This window comes from Lontra canadensis, unplaced genomic scaffold (assembly GCF_010015895.1).
Source record: "Lontra canadensis isolate GAN:19392208 unplaced genomic scaffold, GSC_riverotter_1.0 scaffold111, whole genome shotgun sequence".
In the NCBI taxonomy this organism is placed as follows: Eukaryota; Metazoa; Chordata; class Mammalia; order Carnivora; family Mustelidae; genus Lontra; species Lontra canadensis.
This window is the reverse complement of record NW_022631105.1, coordinates 6,234,892-6,254,150: the sequence shown is the minus strand read 5'-3', so window position 1 is coordinate 6,254,150 and position 19,259 is coordinate 6,234,892. Positions and strand designations below refer to the sequence as shown.

Here is a 19,259-nt window from a genome sequence, read left to right as displayed (position 1 = left end):
CAACTGTCCTTGGGCCAGAGGGGTGGAGGTGGGGTGAAGGTGTTGTGTGGAGGGTCTGCTGGCTGTCCGAGAGAGCGTGAGAACCTCTGGACCAGAGGCAGGGAGGCTGTGGAGAGGCTGCCTCCAGCCAGGTGCGTGTCTCCACTGGTTCAGCAGCAGAGTTGGGGGAGGGGGGTGTGACACCATGTGGTGCCAGCTGTCAGAGGGTGACTGGCAGAGTAGGGGGCAGGTGCCATAGGTGACAGTGCCAAGAGTCAGTAGCAGTGATGGTTTTTAAAATCACTGACTTGAGTTGATGAAACAAGGTAGTGGATTAACGTCTTTGCTTTATTAGGAGTGTTTTCATTTTATTTTTCTGACACCAGAAGGATGCTTCCCTTAGTTTACATTCTGTTTACTTCATTTGCATGAAGTTAATTTTTGCTGTAATTTTAAATACGTGCCTTTCAGATGCTGGTAATCTTGTAGGGTCTGATGGCCATTTTAAAGCCCACTTAGTGATGATTTTTAAAGAAGTTAGGACAGAACTTTTTTGTATCTTACAAAGCAGGGGATGCTGTCCAAGGATGATTCCAGGTCTCTCCTGAGCCCTGCAGAGTAGGCCGCACCGTGCCTGACTGCACGCCCACTGGGGTGCAGAGTGGAGAGGTCCAGGAGGGGGCTGGGATGGGGGAGTGGGGACGGGGGCAAGGAGGCCTGGATGGTGGCCTGGAAAGGCTCCTGTGTGCTGCACGGGCTTGGGGGTAAATGCCATGGGTCACGGCCATGGGGATCACTGTGGCTGGCCAGGGCCCTGAAGGTCAAGTGAGACCGGGACAGTGAGGGCAGGCTCAGCGCGGCACGGGCCTGGAGTCTGGCGGAGCAGCTGGGCCAGAGGTCTACAGAAGCACCGTGACCGTGGGATTTGGGGTCTGAAGATCAAGGGCTTCCATCGAGGACAGGTGCGTCAGCTGCTGTTCTCCGTTCCCCGTCGCGCGGTCAGGAGCACAGCCTGCACCTCACTGCCCTGGTGCCGGAGGGTCTGCCTCCTCTAGACGGGGCGCTCTGCTCACTGTCTTCCTCGGGGCGGGGCTGCGCGGAGCCGCAGGAACATCTCGCTTGCTTGGTTCCTGACTGTTGCTATGTTGGTTTTGGTCTTCGTCCTACTTACTGTCCATTTCATCTGTGACCTTGTTTTAATGCCGTCGTGACCGAACCTCAGGTCCTTGCTCATTCGCGGCGAAGTTTGCTTATTAACTCTAGTGGCTCTCTCCCATGGTGAATTCAGGGCGGGCTGCGCTTCCCAGCCTGGAGGCGGCCTTTCCTTGGGCCCAGACTGGGGGCCACGGACTGTACAGGCTTCTGTGGGGCGCTGCGACTGGGGTACTGCGACAAGGGCGCCGCGATGCACGACCACCAGCTGGCAGGTTTCACCAGCCACTTACTGTGCTGGAGGCGCAGGACCCACAACCAGGGCGGTGGGGGGCTGTGCCCCCTCTGAAAGCTCCAGGGGCCGGTCCTCCTCTCCTCCAGCCTCTGGTGGTCCCTCGTGTTCTTTGGCTTGTGGCTGTGTCATTTCATTCTCTGCCTCCGTTGTCACCGGGCCTTCTCCTGCCTGTGTGACTGTCTCTCCTTTTCTTTTCTTTTTTTAAGATTTTATTTATTTATCTGACAGAGAGATCACAAGTAGGCAGAGAGGCAGGCAGAGAGGGGGAAGCAGGCTCCCTGAGAAGCAGAGAGCCCAACGTGGGGTTCGATGCAGGGCTCAACCCCACGACCCCGAGATCATGACCCGAGCCAAAGGCAAAGGCTTAACCCACTGAGCCACCCAGGCGCCCCTGTCTTTCCTCTTCTTATGAGGACACCAGTCATACCAGGTTAAGGGCCTGCCTGACCTACTTCGTGACCTCACCCTGACTACATCTGTAAGGACCCTGTTTCCAAATAGGGCCACGTTCATGGGAGATGAGGGTAGGGACTTGAGCATTTGTTTCTGTGGCCACAGTCCAACCCCATCCCTGTCTCGTGAGCAGATCCTCCACCCCTTCGCCTGCCCTCGCACGTCAGGTGCCCGCCACACTCTCCCTGCGCCCCACTCCCTCGTGTACCCATGGAGACATGGCGAGGGGGGCCACCCTGGCAGGGAACCGCCAACTCCCCGGAGACTGTGCCCACAGGTGTCCGTGGCCTTCCAGGACCTTGCCGTGAGGTTCTCCGAAGAGGAGTGGCAGCTGCTGGGGGAGGGGCAGAGGGCCCTCTACCGGGACGTGATGCGGGAGAACTACGAGACACTGCGCTCCCTGGGTAAGGAGCCCGCTCCAGCCCCTGGGAAAAGTGAAGGGAGGCAGGATCCAGGACCAGGCAGGTCCCGAGTCACCTGGAGCCCGCCAGGCCTGAGTCTTGCCTACAAAATGAGCACCGTGGGAGGTGGTGTTCCGAGAGCTTCAGGCCGAGCCGAGGGCCTTGCGGTTCTTCTAGGCCATTGTTGTTTCCGTAGTCTGCACCAGGGTTCTGGTGAGACTCAGTCTGGGCACCCCAGAATGGGCAGAACGCTGAGCAGCCTGGGCTCTGAGCATCTGGTGGCCCCATGCTTTTGGGGGTCTGGGTGATCACGCGAACACACGTGTGAACAGGTGCGTGCGTGATTGCGGTAGGTGGAGGCCAGCTTCCTTTCTCAGCAGGCTGTCCCTCCCTCTTTGCTTTCCCAGGGACAGATGGGCTGCTCCCCCTCTCTGCCTTCCTGTCGCCTGCGGAGCCCAGAGGAGCCATGGAAGGCAGGCGCTACGCTGGTGAGGGGCAGGAGACTCCCAGGGGAGGAGGCCCCCTGGGTGAGTAAACGTGGTAGATGAGAGTCAGGCGCTGCTGGGTGTCCTGGGCCCGGGTGGACTCACTCTAGCTCCTTCCACTGGGCAGTGCTCAGGCCCTGGCTCTACTCCTTAGGGAGCACTGTGACCTCAGCCCTTGAAATGCTCTATACCCAAACCTCTCCGTTACCTTTCCCCCTTTGCCGCCCAGGGCTGTGAACCCAGCACACTGTTGCCTGTTGTATGCCATGCTAGGAAGAAACTTGGTGTCACTGTGGAAAGCACCCTCTACTCAAGCCCCCTTCCTGCCACTGACGTGGAGAGCCAGCCCGTGGCTCCCGAGGGTGCTGCCACGGGGCTGACCGCTGGGGGCCTTGGATGGTGGAGGTGGCCCACGGGCCTATCTGGATGGGGCCGAGAGGGTAGGGGTTCCAGGAAGGGCAGAGGACCCGGCCGGTGGGAGGGGGAAGGGAGGCAGCCCTGGCGGTATTCCCCTCAGAGAGGTACCGAGAAATGAGGGACATTACCTAGAGTCCCCATCCCCCAGTCCTGGCTGGATCCCTTTCACTTCCCAGACATCAGTGTCTCCTCGGCTGCTACCCACGTGGTAGGAGGGTGACGCGAAACGCTGGTTGGCAGTCATGCGCAGAAGCATGAGTGCTGAGCTGACCGAGGGTGGGGGGGTTCACTGCGGCATCTCCGGCAGGAGGAGCACCCCCGCACAGCCTGCACCTCACTGCCCTGGTGCAGCTGGTCAGGGAGATTCCGGAGTTCCTGTTCGGGGAGGTCAGCCCGGAGACCGAGAGCGGGAGCGGAGCCGTCAGCCTGGATGGGGAACAGGGGAGCCCTGACGGTAAGTCGGACAACGTCAAGTTCAGGCTGGGTGCCGTGGGCCTGCCTGTGCCCTGCCAAACCCTAGGTGGGGTCGTCTGGGTCACGACTGCCCTGGGAGCACGTCTGCCCCCGAGAGAGAAGGCATGGGTAGATCGTGAGACCGTGACTCCTGGCCTTCCTCACGCTGACTTCTACCTGTCCCGTGGTGCCCTGTGTGGCAGGTGAGGCCAGTCCCTGTTCTGGAGATGAGGAGGAAGAAGCCGTGCCCAGTCTGCATGGCCACTGGGGCTCAGTCCCCCAGCCCGTGCTCTGCCCGCATCCCCAGTCTCTTGGTCCTTCTCCTGCTCTGCTCACCGGCTGCTTTCAGCTCAGACCGCGCTTCCGTGAGGAGTCTGTCCCCAACAGCCCTGGCCTCTGAGCCTGCTCAGTGGATGGCAAATGACACAGAAAGTGGGGATGGGGGGAGCCTATCAGCACAAGACTGGGGCTGTGAATCTATGTTTCAGAGCCCGGGAATGACCATGCAGAGGATACTGACATCTGGGTCATTGTCAATGGCACAGGACAAGGAAGGGCCTGGATGGGCAACGTTGGGGGCATTTTCCCTGCTGCTGGGCTTAAGTCTAGTTTTGTGTGTCCTCTCCTCCTCCCCAGTAGCTGCTGGGACTGTGGAGACTTGCACTTTCCGAGGCCTTCTCAGCTGCCTTCCAGACACGTCCACTGGCTGGCCCCGCATGGCCACCACATCTAGCAGCGGCTCGTCGTCCAGCAGCCCGCCTGGAGCCAGGGGCCAGGGGAGCCCCCTCCCCTTCAGTGAGTACGACCTAGCAAGGGCAGGGCTCTGACCCTGGAGGCAGGGGGACTGGACTCTGTGCTGTCCTCATTATCTCTAGGACTCAGTTTCCCTTATTGCTCAAGCGGGCTGGCTCCCCAGAGAGCAGGACAAGGGCCCCTGTCTGTAGAGCAGAGAAGAAGTGTGCTTCTCAGTCCCCGAGCCACTCTCACCCAGCCCTGCTTGCAGAGTCCTCGTGATCACACACAGTGAGCGGAAGGCGGTTTCCAACACGCGGGCCCATCAGCGAGAGACACCCCTGTGCGCACCTGACCTGAGTCTCAGACCTTCTCACCAAGGCAGCCCTAAGAGCAGAGGCCGGCAACTAGAATTTCTCTGGGGTCTCATTGTATTTCTAGAAATTCTTGCAAATTTTGCCTTTGTTGGATTGTCTTTTATTAAAATGTCTTAGAGGAATATGGACTAAAATTGGCTCTCCTGAAAACAGACCCTAATTAGCCTGTGATTTTAAGTGTCATCTGGCGGATTGGCTCTGGGGGTCCACACGCTCAGATTTGAGAAGTGTGAGTACAGGACTGGGCCCTGCATGTCAAGGCTGCCGGACTCATTTATTGAGCCAAAGTCAGAGGCTGGATGTGGGGGTTCTGGGTTATTCAGCACGAGCAGTCTTGGTGTTTACAGTGACACCAGAAGGAAACAGGGAAAGGAGCCCCAAGCCGGACTCCGAGGACAAGCTTGCAGGAGCTGACTCAGCCACAAGTCCAAGTTTCCGGGACTTGGCCGCCCCCCCAGGGATGTGTGGGGGACTGAGAGGCCTGTCCTTTATGGGGAACAATCTGGGGCAGTTCCTCAGAGCCAGGAGCCAGGGCTAGAAAGACTTTCTGTCTCTCCTGTAACAGAAACTGCTGACAAATCAAGATCTACAGAGAAGGATGGCCCAGAAGCCCCAGGTGGGGAGCCCAGCCCTCCTACCTGTAGCCCCAGCAGGAAGAAGGGCCATGGAAGACAGGAGAAAGGGGCCCTGGGGACAGGTGAGAGGCTGAGAATGGGATGTGCCCTAGAGCTGAGCAGGGAAGGGAAACGGAGGCATGCTCGGTTCACACAGGCCTGTGGGGCGGCTCTCTCATCTCGGCCTCCTGACAGCCTGACATGGCAGCTGTCCCTATCCACACAAGTGGGAATCTTGGCCCTTCTGAGATTCCCATTGCTGCCATCATCAGGGCGGCCCTGACCTTGGCTGGTCTTCTAGGTGCCATGGGAGTCTCTCCTGGGAACAGCCCCTTGCAAGGCCTTATCAACTGTCTGAAGGAGATCCTCTTGCCTGGGTCCCAGCACCCTGAGGTGTCCCAAGGCTTGCTGCCTCCCGTCGCCGGCCAGGGCGCCTCTCAGCGAACCAGAGCAGAGCTGGGGCCTGAGAGCCTGCCCTGGGAAGGTGAGTCCCCTGGGGACCTGTCTCCTCAGGCCAAGGTCTGAAGCTCCAGAAAAGCTCAGGTTGGCTTTCTGTGGCCATTTCTCTGTAAATAAGCTGTCTTCCCAAAGGAGTGGCTGCTCCCCGATCGTCAGTGGCCTATTTCTAGAGGCAGGCGGCTTTCTTAGGAGAAGGACATTTGGTCAGCTGGTAGAAGGATACTCGGAGACAGACGTGGCCCTGGATCCTCCTGTGTTTTTCACTCGTCTTACTGTGGGACCTCTGAGGAGGATCTGCCGAGTGTCCCTTTACTTTTACTCTTAAGTGGCCGCTTAGGTGGGGGCGGGAGGTGGTATCGGGCAGCGTGGCGGGGGCAGGAGCTGTGAAGACTGTGAGAGGCTCCTTCGAGCCTTGGTTTCCCCATCTGTGAAAGGGGATCACTGATCCCACCTTCAGGTACATTGAAGCTCAGATACAGTAAGGTACTTGTGGGCGTGTGTGTGTGAAAAGCTCGGTCCTCCTCAGAGAAGCTGCGCTCAGCGCTCGGGGAACCACAGGCAGGAAGGGACCTGTCCGCTCGCTTCCTTCCCCGTGTCGTGTCCCGCCTTGATGCTGGCCTTCTCATCTTCCCTCCTTCCTGCCATCTGCTTCAGGGAGGTGTGAAGACAGGACTTTTTTTTTTTTTTTTTAAAGATGCATTTATTTATTTGAAGAGGCAAGGGGGTAGAGAGAGAGAGAGAGTGGGGGTGGGGAAGGGGCAGAGGAAGAGGGACAGTCTTCAGTAGCCTCTGCGCCGAGCACAGATTCTGGGGCTCCATCCCGTGATGACTGCGCCCCCCAGGCACCCCCAAGACAGGCATTTTTAAAGCAAGCACCAAGGAGACAGTGGCCTGTGCAGGTCTAAATGAACCGTAAGAAGACCCACATTCCCAGATTTCTGGACTGTCTACTTTTTGCCATTTGTCGTGACTGGGCTCAGGGTGACAATATGTTCCTCTTTCCTGTAGTGAAGACAGAGGCAGCTTCCGGGGCTTGTCCCCTGCAGGGTCTGCTGAACTGTCTGAAGGAGATCCCGGAGGCCCGGCACAGGCGTCCCAGCCCCTTGGGAGTGGGGGACCCGCCACTGCAGGAGGACCCAGGGGCCTGCCCAAGGAATTCTGGAGGTAAAGGCCACTGGCTGGTCCGGGAGGGCCCCAGGACGATAATCTGTTTCCTTTTCCAGCTCCAAGCGGACCCCCACATCAGGCCCTCGGGGCCTTCCCTCTGCGTGTAGGTCACAGTTGCTGTGTGTCAGGGGCCATCCCTGTAAAGGGAGCTAGGCATGTAGGAAGTGCTTCATCGATCCGTGGTCACTATCCAGCTTGGCTGTTGGAGTAGAGCTGAAAGTTCCAGAAGGGAGGAATGGAGCATAGGGAGGAGGAGGCCGAGAACAGAAGATAGAGCTCTGGCCCAGCAGACACCTGGGGCATAATATTGAATTGGGTGTTCTCATCGTGGTCGTGTGGGCTGGGGTCGTGTTTGCACACACTGTGGTGCTGATGTGGCATTCCTCTGTAGAAACGTCTGGAGGCGCCCCACAGGGGCCTGGGGCAAGATGGGGGTGGGAGCTGCTCCGTGTGCTGGTGTTTGAGCCATGACCGCCTTGGAGCCAGGGGCCTTGGGAGCTCCATCCTGACCCTATATCGGCTTCATGGGGGCTTCCCACAGGGCCCAGACCCCTCCAGACCCCTCCTCCCGGCCCTGGTCCGGGAGCTGGCAGCGCGCTCTCCATGATGAAGATGGAGGACGGCTGGGCCCGGAGCCCCCCTGTGCCTGCATCCTGTCAGCTCAGCAAGTGGACCCGCAGCCCCTCTGCCACCAGCAGCCAGGGGGGCGATGGAGAAACCAGAGGGGTCCAAGTGCCCAGCTGGGGTCCCCTAGCTCAAGGTGAGGCCTGGGGGCATCTCTGAAGTCCTACGGTGGGATTCTCTGCCCCACCAGCAAGGTTCTGCCAGCCCGGAGGGGAGGGAGCAGGTCCAGCCCGCAGGGGGAGGACCTGGCAGGCCTTCTTAGGGGGTGACTCCCTTCTCTTCACCCACGTCCTCCCTAATCTGGGCCCCTGCCTGGGAGCTGTCCATTGTAGGGACTTCCATTTGCAGAACTTTCCTGCCCATCAGGAAGCTGGCCGCTGCGTACATGTGGGTCTCTCCACGCCACCCTGGGCTGGGGTGCAGACTTGTCCTTGCCCTGTGGGAATAGGGAGTGATCCAGAGTCCCCCACAGGGTGTCCTGCCTGGCAGGCCTCCATGCCCGTGTGGGCCTTGTCGGCCCTGCAGAAGGCAGGTTGGGGCAGCCAGCCTGGGGCTGGGCCGGGGGCATGTGCCCGAGATGGTGATAGGACCATCTCCCCTGTCCCAGCCGGCAGTGCCTCGAGCTCACCCCTGGAAGCCCTGGAGGCCTGTCTGAAGGGCATTCCCCTGAGTGGGTCGTTACCTCCCCAGCCGCCGGCCTCCTCTGGATTCCGGAGCCCTCAGCCGGGAGACCCCGGGTCTCAGAGGCCCGAGCTACAGCCCTGCAGATCCCACAGTGAAGGTAGACGGGCCCCTGGGCTCAGGGGTGCTGAGGACATCGTTAGGTCCCCTGTTCCTCCTACTGGGCCTCTGGAGCTGCAGGCCCTTCTGTAGCCCCCTTACTGATGCATCCCCCTGAGCAGTTCCTGAATGTGGTGGGAGCCCAGCTCTTCCTGCTCACTGTCCCCTCGGAGGGCTCTTACTCACCTTCCAGCCCTGCGAGACCTACAGTTGGGTTCACGTGGGTTTTTCAACCAGTGCTTGAGCCCCTAACCTAAGGGGAGACCCTTGGGGGAGATCCTTTGGGGTAGGTGTCCTGGGTGCCCACCCCTAGCCCAGGGCCTAGGGGACCTCTTGTCCAGTGTCTTTCTCGTGATGTCAGCTGTGCTGTTTCCTGCAGAGGTGGCTGGGGGTCCTCTTCTGGCTCTGAGTCTGCCGGGCTATGTGAGAGGCAGCCCTGCCCTCCCGTCAGGTCCCCACAGCACCCCTCCCAGCTTCTCCTCATCCAGCAGCACCGATGGGGACCTGGACTTCCAGAGCCCTGGGGGCAGCCAGGGACGTCCACGGGGGAAAGGTGAGCTGGGAAGCCTGAGGCTGGGAGTCAGTCCTGGGGAAGGATGAGAGGCCTTCGTGCCCACTGTCATGTCTGAGCCAACTGGGGCAGGCTGCCATGCCCGGCGTCTGGAGCAGAGTGGGGGGGGTATCAGGGCAGGAGCGGACACGGGACTTGTCACAGGCTGGCAGTGGGCACTTAGCTCCGAAGGGGCAGGACTACATCTAAGACCCCTTACAAAATAGAAAGAGGTCTTCTCTAGTGTCAACTTTTTCCTTATCCCAGCCACAAAGAAATGCCTATAATATTAGACTGACCTCTGACCTACGAAAAAATATTCCAAGGTTCATGTAAAAGCACTTTAAGGAGTGTCAGTGGTGACCTGCAGCTCGTCGAGTGCTGCCCGCCCGCCCCCGTCCCCATGGGGCAGGGGCGGCCATGGTGAGCTGTCACACCTCTTTGGAATCCCGTAGGACTCGATAATGTCCCCTCTTGACCTTTGTCCCCACTTGAGTCATCCAAGCGCTCTTGGTCTTCCTTGTCCACAGACACTGGGTCCCCCCGTTGCTCACTCTGTATTCTGACGCATCTGTTGTCTGCGGAAGGCCTAGAGCTGCCCCAGGACTCTGCCACAGGCTCGCTGTGACCTCCTGTGCCTATGGCAGCCTGGATTCCTGCGCCCACCGAGGCCAGCCCCTTGCTGTGGGGGCTCTTTCCTCCCCAAATGCAGCCAGCCTTTCTTTTTAAGGTTTAGTTTTTAATAAGTAATCAGTGTTTCTTTCAAAAGCTATAAAAGGTTTCGGAGGAGAGATGGTGGTGTCCCCCGTCCCGAGTCACCACCGCCGGCCACGTGTTCTCTCAGCTTCTAGGGGCATTCTCCGTGCGGCCCGGCTGGCAGTAGAATTCTAACCGCAGGCCTCCCACCTGCTTTCTGTTTGCCATCTCCCTGTGGCACCTTCCTGAATTTTGCCTGCGAGTTTCTCAGACACTCTCCGCAGCCCGTTCCCACTGACCGCCGCTCAGCACCGCCCGTGGGGGTTCGCGCGTTGCTTGCTTGTGCGGCCTCTGTCGGTCCACTTCGCTTTCCAAGGAACCCAAACCATAGGAGAGTTCGTACTGCCTTTTAGAAGCTTCCAGCCCAGCTCCCTCTGTGGCTCTAGAACCCAGGGAGACCGCCTCTGGGGCTCCTGTGGTTAAGCTTCGCTGTTAGGCCCCACGCGGCAGCCGGAAACACTGGTTCTCGTTCTTCCTGCCCCGCCGCAGTGCATACCTTCGGGAAAGAGTGTGGCCACGATGTCAGCTCACCCAGGAAGGGCCTTTCCGTTTTTTGGATTTTTGGTTCATTTACTTTCTGCTGTTTCTATAGCTTTGTCACTAGAACTACAATATTCTTTTTTTTTTTTTTAAAGATTTTATTTATTTGTTTGACAGAGAGAGAACACAAGTAGGCAGAGAGGCAGGCAGAGAGAGAGGGGGAAGCAGGCTCCCTGCTGAGCAGAGAGCCCGATGCGGGGCTTAATCCCAGGACCCTGAGATCATGACCTGAGCCGAAGACAGAGGCTTAATCCACTGAGCCACCCAGGCGCCCCAGAACTACAATATTCTTGACATACTTGTGTTTTTGCTTTTTTCCCCCCCAAGTTGTGACCGTGCTAGTGTTGGCCTTCTCAACCTGCTATGTCATATCTGGAGGTGAAGGCCCCTGAACGTTTCCCTCTGGCTGGTGGAGGGAGCCTCAGGGCTGTCTGTGGGCAAGGCAGCAGGGTGGCCTCCCTCCCAAGGCTGGGTCGCCCTTGTCACAGCGCACTGACCAGGTTCTGTGTAGATAGCTCAGACAGGCTGGCCTCTTCCAGGGCTGGCCCAGGCACGCCTGCCCAGAGCCAGGACTGACATGTGCTGGGCTCTAGGTGCCTGCCATGACAGGCCCAGGGCTCTGAGCCTCCTCCCGTGGCCCCAGCTGCCCTGGACAGAGGGATGGAGGCAAGGTTCCTGGGCTTCGCAGAGACTGAGCTCTGACCCTCCAAGGTTGCAAATGTGGGCTTTTCACAGGAAGCCCAGTGGGAAGCTCCCCGCTCCAGGGCCTGGAGAACTGTCTCAGAGAGATACCTCTGCTCAGGCCACAGTCAGCCTCGTCCTGGTCCTCGGCAGGGGACAGGGCGCCCCAGAGGGGGGGGCCCAAGAACTGGACGGCAGACAAGGAAGGTAAAGCATGGCTGCCCTGGCTTGGGTGTCGAGGAGCAGGGGAGGGTGACTGTCACACAGCCAGCCCCAGCCCTGCCCCCCCCCCCCCCCCACGCAGCTGGCCGGCTCCAGCCAGCCCTGAGAGGAGAAGATGCCCTGGAAATGGCCTGAGCAGAGGCTGTGTGAGGCCAGGAAGCCGGACAGTGCTGCCAGCCTCTCCATAGTGGGTGGAGTCCGGGCAGGGTACCCAGGGCTGCATCAGGGCCGGGGCTGGGGCCAGGGCTGGAGCCGGGGCTGGGGCTGGGGCTAGGGCTGGGGCCGGGACTGGACCTGCCAAGGAGATTGATTGCAAGTCCCACCTCCTGTGCTCCGAGTCCAGGCCTGAGCCCGGGCCTTGGCAACAGAGCATCTCTCGATCCTGGCTGTGTTGGGCCCGCATGCCTTGGTGTCCAGCACATTCGCTGAGCTGTGGGGCCCCCAGGAGTCCAGGTGCTGGGTCTGGGGATAAAGAGGTTCTGGAAGATTTGGGCGGCTCCTGGGAACATCTGTAGGCCTGGCATGTGTCCCACAGCTGGTGCTCATGTGGCCCAAGAAGCCAGCAGTGGCAGAAGCTATGCTCTGTCCGGTGACTTCCTCGCCTCAGTGCTCCACGGGGCTGACAGGCCTCTTCCCGTTGCAACAGGACTGAGAGGCGAGGCCGGGGAGCCAGTTCATCTGGGACAGAGTCAGGGGGAAGCAGCCACCAGCAGCTTCCAGCTGGCCAGCCCCCAGGCGCATACCTCCAGCGGTGTCCCTGTCTGCTACCAGCGAGGGCTCAAAGACCACGGGGCTGCCCGGCCGGGGCCGTGGAGGTGGCTCCAAGACGGTGAGCTGCCAACCGCCCTGGTGTTTCCTGGCATGTCTTCCCTCCCAGTAAAATCCTCCCCTCTTCTCTTCTCCTTCTGTCCCGGCCCAGAGCCCGGGCTGCGTGCTGGAGCGTGTGCATTTCCCACACCGCTGCTGCCACGCTCCGACGTGTGCCTGAAGAAACCCATAAGCCGGCCCGCTGGACGGAAGGGGGATGGTTTCCAGCGGCCGTGGGGTTTCTCCGGGAGATGACTGGTGGTTTCCCTTATTGTAGTTGTTGCCTGCGGTCCCGGGTGGGCGGGGGACCCCCTGCTATGTCCACCGCTCATTTGTCCTGACAGTGCTGCTCCTTCCCGGCCCTGCTGGAGTGGCTGGCAGGGTCTGGCTTATTTGGATAAATGTGGTATTTCTAAATAGTCCCAGCAGAGGAGCGCTGGCTCTGGGGTGCTTCCCGTGGACAGGCCTGTGTCTCCGCTCTTGGACCGCTGGTGCTGAGTGAAGCAAGTAGGGGGGCGGCCCGGCTCTCATACCCGGGGCCTGTCTGCAGCCAGACCGCCGGGGCTGGTGCCAGGGACTTGGGACTTCAGGAAAGCTGCCCGCTGCCTTCGCTCACCCGTACCTTTCATGGCCAGAGCGGGAGCTCTACAGGGTCTCCCAGAGCTAGAGGGGCCTCCTGCCTGTCATCTGGCCGATGGACTGAATGTTCTTCTGTTGCCGTTTGCCCAGGTGCCGCCCCAAAGCCCTCCCCGCTCCGCTGTCTGGAGAACTCTCTGAAGGGGATCTTGCCTGGGAGGCCCTTGCGCTTCGACTGCTTGGTGGGTCCCAGCCCCAGCCCCGGCTCCAGCTCGAGCTCCAGCTTCAGCAGCTCAGAAGGAGACGAGCTCTGGCAGCTGCTCCCACAGGGTGAGCCGTCCCCACCCCTGTGTTGCCAGAGAGGGACCGCCCGGCTGCAAGGCTCCTGGCCCCCTGTCCCTGGGCCCAGGCGGCACCCCCACCGGCAGCGGCCCTGGTGAAGGCCCAGGGAGAGCGGAGCCCGGGGACCCCTTCCGGCTCCGTACGGGTGAGCCCAGGGGCTCTTGGGAGGGGGCCTGGATTCTCTCCTGGCCTGACTCTTGCCGGAACTCTCTGCTTTTGTCACGCTTGAGTTCCTGCAAGCTGAGCCTCATTTGACAGAGAGGGTGGGGCGGGGCGTAGGGCCCCACGATGGTTGAGCAAGTTGTGTTGAGTGAGGAAGCTGGCAACAAACCTAACACGAATACATTGTCGCTATAACACGTGCACGCCATGTGCGCTGATACCATCTGTCCACGCGTGTCCCCGTCCCCGTCCGAGGGGACGCTCTCAGCGAGGGAAGCCTGAGGCGCTCTCCCAGCCCATGTGACTTGTGGGGAGCCCTGTGGACATTTACCCCCCTGGGGCTAGTCCTGTGGTTCTTACTATCATAGGACGTGTGTTGGCAAAAGCTGTCAGGGGACTTGGAGGAACCGGATTTATTACACCCAGCCCCTGCAGGGCATGTGGTGCCGGGTCAGGAGGCACAGCAAGAGCCGTGTACACACCCAGGACTCTGCCTTTCTTGGGCCCCATGGCGGGGTGTCTGGGTTTGGCGGGTTCACCCTTTACTGGGGAATTTAAAGCTTCCGAGTGGGAGTTAGGGCACGCAGAGAGAGAAGCGGGGTTTTGAGTGGCCGGTTCTCTAAATCTTCTTGATGCTGGGCCTTCTGGACGGGGGCATCCGTGGTTTGGGCGAGCCGGCCTGGCTCCTTGTCCGGTGGCTTTGCTCGTGGCTGTGCCGGGCCTCCGACAGTACATTTAGCTGAGTTGGATATCTTCGGAGTGGACGGCACGGCGAGCAGAAGCTTTAAGTCAGGGTGTGTGTGTGTGTGTGTGTGTGTGTTGGTAGTAATATAAATTTTCCAAATTTGATGATAAACAAGAACTGTTCACAGTGAGATTCTCCCACGTGGGAGAACTTAGAGGTTGTCCTGTCAAGAAATGCTGCCTGCTCCCCTGGGCATCTTCGCTCCTCAGTCCGGGCCTGACCTGGTGTTTCTCCCCGCAGGAAAAGCAGAAGAGAAGACAGGGGGCAGGTTCCAGTTGCCCTGGAGAGATGTGTCCTTGGAAACCCCGGGCCGACCTGCCCCGCCGGGCAGTGCTGGAGGAGGTAGGGCTGCGGTGAACAGTTGGGAAGGGAGTTCTCCGCCAACGCAGGCCCGCGGCTGCACGCAGTCCTTGGCCCCAGCACGGGCTGGGCCACACCACGTTCCTCACGTGGGACACGGCAGAGTGGGCTGGGCACGGGCCAGTTCCTCATGGCCCATGGGGCACCCCCAGTGTGTGCCTAGAGGAGCCTCACCGGGTTGGGGCCTGCGGAACACGGCCCTCTCCGTCTGGTCCCTCCGGCGTTCACCTCGTGGGAGAGCTAGAGATGTCACTTCCTGGCTGCAGAGGATTCCAGAACTAATCCAGTCCACCCGCATCACACGTGCCCCGGCGAGCCGTTCAGCCTGAGTTGGCCTCCCCGACAGGCCGAGCGCGGCCGTCCTGCACCCCATTTCACCAGTGTTTGAAACTTGAAAGTTCCATTTTAGGCCGTGTTCAAATATCCGCGTTTCGGAAGGGGTATCCACACCCCAGGTGGTCTGTGCTCTTTCCGCAGGGGCTGCTGGGAACCCCTGCCCTGCCGCTCAGCCCGAGAAAAGGGCTGGCCCGGGGCCCTGCCAGCCTCTTGGATCAGTCCCTGGGCCCCTGGCCTGGAAGCCCAGGGTCGGTGAAGAATCCGGGGCTCTGGGGCCTGGAAACGGAAGACCCAGTGTTGCAGGTGAACTGGTGGCTTCCCCGTCCCCTCAGGTCATCAGGGGCCCTTGGGCACAAGGTAGGCAGGGGGTCAGCATCTGCTGTGGTCTCCCGCCTGCCCTCCCTGCTGCTTAGCTCCTTCCCGTGGGGCAGGCGATCCAGAAGCGGGGGGCGGCTTATGCCCAGCGGCCTCCCAGCTCGTTCGGGTCAGAGGCACGAGGGCTCTCACCTCGAGGTCCTGGTGGTTATTTCGTTCACTGTTTCCTCACAGAAATAGCTGGCTTTTTCCTGAAAGTACTTTCTAGAGACAAGCCTACTGGCGTAGATCATACCCAGAATCAGAGTCTGGGGTTTGACGAGACTTTCCAGAGAGATGAGGAAACGGGCCCTGTAGTGTGGTATGACGTGGCCGAGGGCATCTGGAGAGATGGGGTCAGCGTCACACCTGGTCCCGGGGAAGCCCTTTCCTGTACCTGGGAGGGGCATGAGGAGGGCGCGCGTGGAGCTCGGTCTCCTGGCTCACCGGGGGACCTGTGCTGGGACCCTCGCCCCAGTAGCTGGGGTTGGGGGGCTCCGACGCCAGCTCCCCACTTCTGCGACCCTGGAGGCGCAGCCATTTTACCGAGGGTGCCGAGCCAGCCCCAGGTCGCCGGCTCCGTTGCCTCTCCCTTCGGGGAGAAGTGTGTCTGCCGCACCGCTGTCATCCTAGCCCTTAGCCCTTCGCGTGGGAAGAAGCCAGCCGGCCAGGCAGCATTCCAGCCCGCAGGGTCAGGGTTAGGTTGTCCACGGGTTCTCCACAAGTGAGGGCCTTCTCCCCTTCCTTCTGGCTGGAGCCCGGGTGCTGAAGAGGGGACAGAGCTGGGCTGGGGTGCAGAGAAGTGAGGGAAGGCAGGTGGGCCCCACTGGTCCGGGGTGGTACGTGCACTTTCCTGTGAGGTTTGCCTGGGGTGGAGACCTGTTCCAAAGGGCCTTAGGGGAAAGGATTAGGTGATTTTTGTAAAAATAATTTAAGGTCTAAAATCCTGTGCGTCTGACCTCAGAATAGGGCGGGTAGAGGTCAGGACGGATGTGCTGTGCTGGTGAGCGCAGCGCTGGGCACTGATGCTGCCTCTGGTCACCCCACGGGAAGCCACCCTGCCCCGGGCTGCTCTGGCCCTCCTGGGCCCCTTTCCCAGATACTGTCCATGGCCTTGGCCTCTTGCTGTCCTCTGAGCTTTCTCCAGACCCCGCTCTCTGACGTGGTAGGGCAGGGTTAGGTGGTCTGGGATGCCCTTCGCCCTGAAAGGCAGTCCTTTTCCTAGACGGTGGGAAGGCCACTCGCTGTTCCGGGAAAGCTCAAGACCCAGTCTGGGGTTTATCCTGTCCATGAATGTGGGGAGCAGCTGGGAGGGGTGCTGCCTTTGATGCCCGAGGCACTGGCATCCATGTCTTCAGGCCTGAGCCACTTCCGTCCCATCTAAAGCCAGGCCTGAGTGGCTGGGGAGGATGCTGAAGGGGCCCCGTCAGGGGAGAGAAAGGTTCTGACAGCCCCTGAACTCTGACCCCATGTCCCTGCTTTGGTTTCAGCGGGGACCCACGGGAAGCCACTTCCCAGAGGCCTGCAAGAGCCGCCCGCTGCGGCTGCTGTCCGGCCGGCTTTGCCGCAGGTGCCCCCACCGCCATGCCCCTGCGGAAGCTGTCTGCAGCCCGAGCTCCGCAGCCTGGGCACCGCCCTCTCTGAGAAGCTGGATCGTCTTGCTGCGGCCCTGGCAGGGCTGTCTCAGGAAGTAGCCACCATGAGGACCCAGGTGGATCGGCTGGGGAGGCGCCCTCGGGGCCTTGGGCCCAAGTGCCAGGCTTCCTGGCCGTGGGCCCCCTCCCGGGGCTCTCGCTGGGCTAATGGCCCTGCGCACAGACACCTGCCCTACTGGAGACAGAAGGGCCCCACCAGGCCGAAACCAAAGATCCTGCGTGCTCAGGCGGAAGGCGCCAGGGCTGGTGACACCTCAGGCCTTTCCTGCCGAAGGTTCCGCCCGGCATCCCAGCTGCCTCCAGACGCCCCCACGGCAGAGCCTTCTGGACCCAGTTCCAGCCCTTCCCAGCAGCCGCTCTCCTCAGCACGCAGCTGCCGCGCCGTGGTGCCTCTGCATGCCTCCCTTGGACACTCTGGGGGTCCCCAGAGTCCCCCCACCCCTACAGTGCCTACTGCCGCCTTGCTCCCACAGATGGCGTCTGCAAGCAGAGTCGAGGCAGAGCCGCTGTTCGCGGCTGCGGTGTCACCAGGGGCCCGGAGCCGGCCCAAGGATCCAAACAGCCTGATGGCGGGGGTCCAGAGAGCGCTTGAGGAGCAGCTGTGGGGTGGGGAACACAGGGCCCCGAGGTGGGGCGCCCCTAACCACCTTCTTCATCAGCTCAGTCCTGCTGAAGCTGTCCAGAGCCTGGCCACTTCTCCTAGGGGCTGTCCCACGCCCTCACCCTGCTCCGGCCGAACCTTCCCTCCTTCTGGGCCCTGAAGGTGCTGGGAGTTCCGCCGTTGGCCTGAGCACCCCTGACTTTGTGCTGCTGTTTGCTCAGGGAGGCCACTGTTTGGGGCGCGTTTCTCAGCCACGCCTGTGGCCTTCTTGGCTCAGGTTCATTCAGATGCTGCGTCCCTGTCTTGTCCCTCCCACTGGGACGGCCCTAGCTGGCCAGGGTCTGGTGGGCCCACAAGCACATGCACACCACGCTTGCCTGGCCACTGCGTCAGCCACAGAGGGACCACGACCGTCCCACTTCCTAGCATCCGCCCTCCCTGATCTCAGCCCGGAGGAGGGCTTGGCCCTTGCTGTCCTGGTAAATCGGGGGCCTGGGTTTCATTTGGAGAGAACTCTGCCTCGTGGCCCAAGCTGGATTTGCCTGTGTGGAGTCAGTCTAGTGTGAGAGGAGTGGGGTGCAGAGATAAAGGCCCTGGGCTCCTAGGAAGGGGCTGCCCGTGGTTCTCTTCCCAGGACGAGTACCCGGTCGGCTCCGCTGCCTGCCTCTCCACACCCTCGGGCGAATTCAGCCAACTCCCAGAAGGCTGGGGAGATCAGCTGCCTAACGGAATTTCCTGATGAGTCCTTGGAAGAGCCCCGAACATCATACCACGACCACAGACCACAGCCCAGTCAGTGTGAACAGCAGACACTCACTCTCTCAGCCTGGAGGCCAGAGTCCAGGGTCAGGGGGGTGGCCAGGCCTGTTCTACTGACACAGTGAGAGAGACTGCCCCGGGGCTCCCTCCTGGCTTCTCACTGGTCGTTTTCATGTCCACATGGCTTCTCTGTGTCTGCGTGCGTCCAGATTCCCCCTTTGTGTAGGACAGCAGCCATGTCGGACTGGGCCTACCCCAGTGCCCTCGCTGTGACTCGATCACCTCTTTAAAACTCTGTCCCCAAATAAGGTCACATTCTTAGGTACTGAAGTTAGGACTTCAACATGAATTTGGGGGACACATTTCAAACCGTAACATGTGTAAGGGGCTGGTTAGCTTTGTTGATTTCGTCTTGGGAGATGAGGGCTTGACTAAGGGGTCTCCAGACCAGAAGGGCCTGCTCTGCACCCCTGTTCCTTGCAGGTGGCATACTGGGAGTGCTGTCTGTGGCTTACCTGCCTCGTGTCTGTCCCCAGGGTCAGATCTCTTCCCCCAACCTTATGTTCCCACTTCCGTCCTTATTGGATGTGAGGAATCTTCGGGAACTGTCTGTGTGCACATTTCCTAGGAGGAGCTGCCCGGCAGGCTCTGCCATCAGGGAACATGTGTGCCTGAGCTGAGACCCAGGCCAACTCGGGGCCCAAAAGGGGCTGTAGCTTTGTGGCTGCCGTGTCTGCTCAGGGCCAAGGGACACGCGGCTGGCTACTGAGGCAGGAGGGAGGGGAGAGGGGCTGGGCTGACAGCCCGTCACTGAGCGGGTGATTGCAATGTGTTCAGGACTGAGTAAGTCCCAGGAGGACTGTCTCAGAAGCTCATGTCCAGGAGATCACGTCATTGGATGTTTAGGCCGCCTCTTCCCAGGTAGCCATACTTGATAAGAGAGTAAGGAGCAGAAAACTTCTAGACTTTCTACTCAGAGACCTCAGGAAGATGAGTCTGTTCCTTTCTTCAGGCTTCTGTGAGCGAGGCTGGGCACGTTTCGGAGCCCATGAAAGGGACGGACAGGGCTGGGGGGAGGGGGTGGAGAGTGCGGTCAGGATGACGAGGGTTCTGGGTGCCCCTGCTCAGCCCTCCCTTGGTCCTGCCCGCTGGCCTCCTGTCCCTTCTCAGCAGTGGTCACAGAGGGGTCAGCACCTACCTTGGGCATTTTAGGGTTTTGTTTGGTGGACTTCATAAGTATCAGGCATCACGCAGACCCTGCAGCAGGTGTGAAGGAACAGATGAGCTCAGAGGGCATAGGTGACCTTGAAGTTGCACAGCTTGTCCTTGACGGAGCTCACAGGAGCACTGCACCCCTGGTGGTGCTTAGCAGCGGGGCACATGCCCTCACCTGCCAGGGAACCCTCCTTCCAGCCTTCATCTCTG

General features: G+C 60.4%; 1 protein-coding gene across 1 annotated transcript; it reads left to right on the top strand.

Moving 5' to 3' along the window:
* Positions 1–1,780: 1,780 nt before the first annotated feature.
* KRBA1 (KRAB-A domain containing 1) lies at positions 1,781–18,301 on the top strand. Its single transcript, XM_032840175.1, has 16 exons — positions 1,781–2,283; positions 2,688–2,807; positions 3,490–3,636; positions 4,272–4,430; positions 5,310–5,441; positions 5,660–5,842; positions 6,826–6,981; positions 7,526–7,744; positions 8,216–8,389; positions 8,768–8,941; positions 10,970–11,122; positions 11,784–11,966; positions 12,674–12,850; positions 14,010–14,111; positions 14,607–14,768; positions 16,310–18,301. Exons 1-16 carry the CDS (start codon positions 1,938–1,940, stop codon positions 17,233–17,235), a joined length of 3,513 nt encoding a protein of 1,170 aa, XP_032696066.1. The 5' UTR covers positions 1,781–1,937; the 3' UTR covers positions 17,236–18,301.
* The last annotated feature ends 958 nt before the right edge of the window (positions 18,302–19,259 follow it).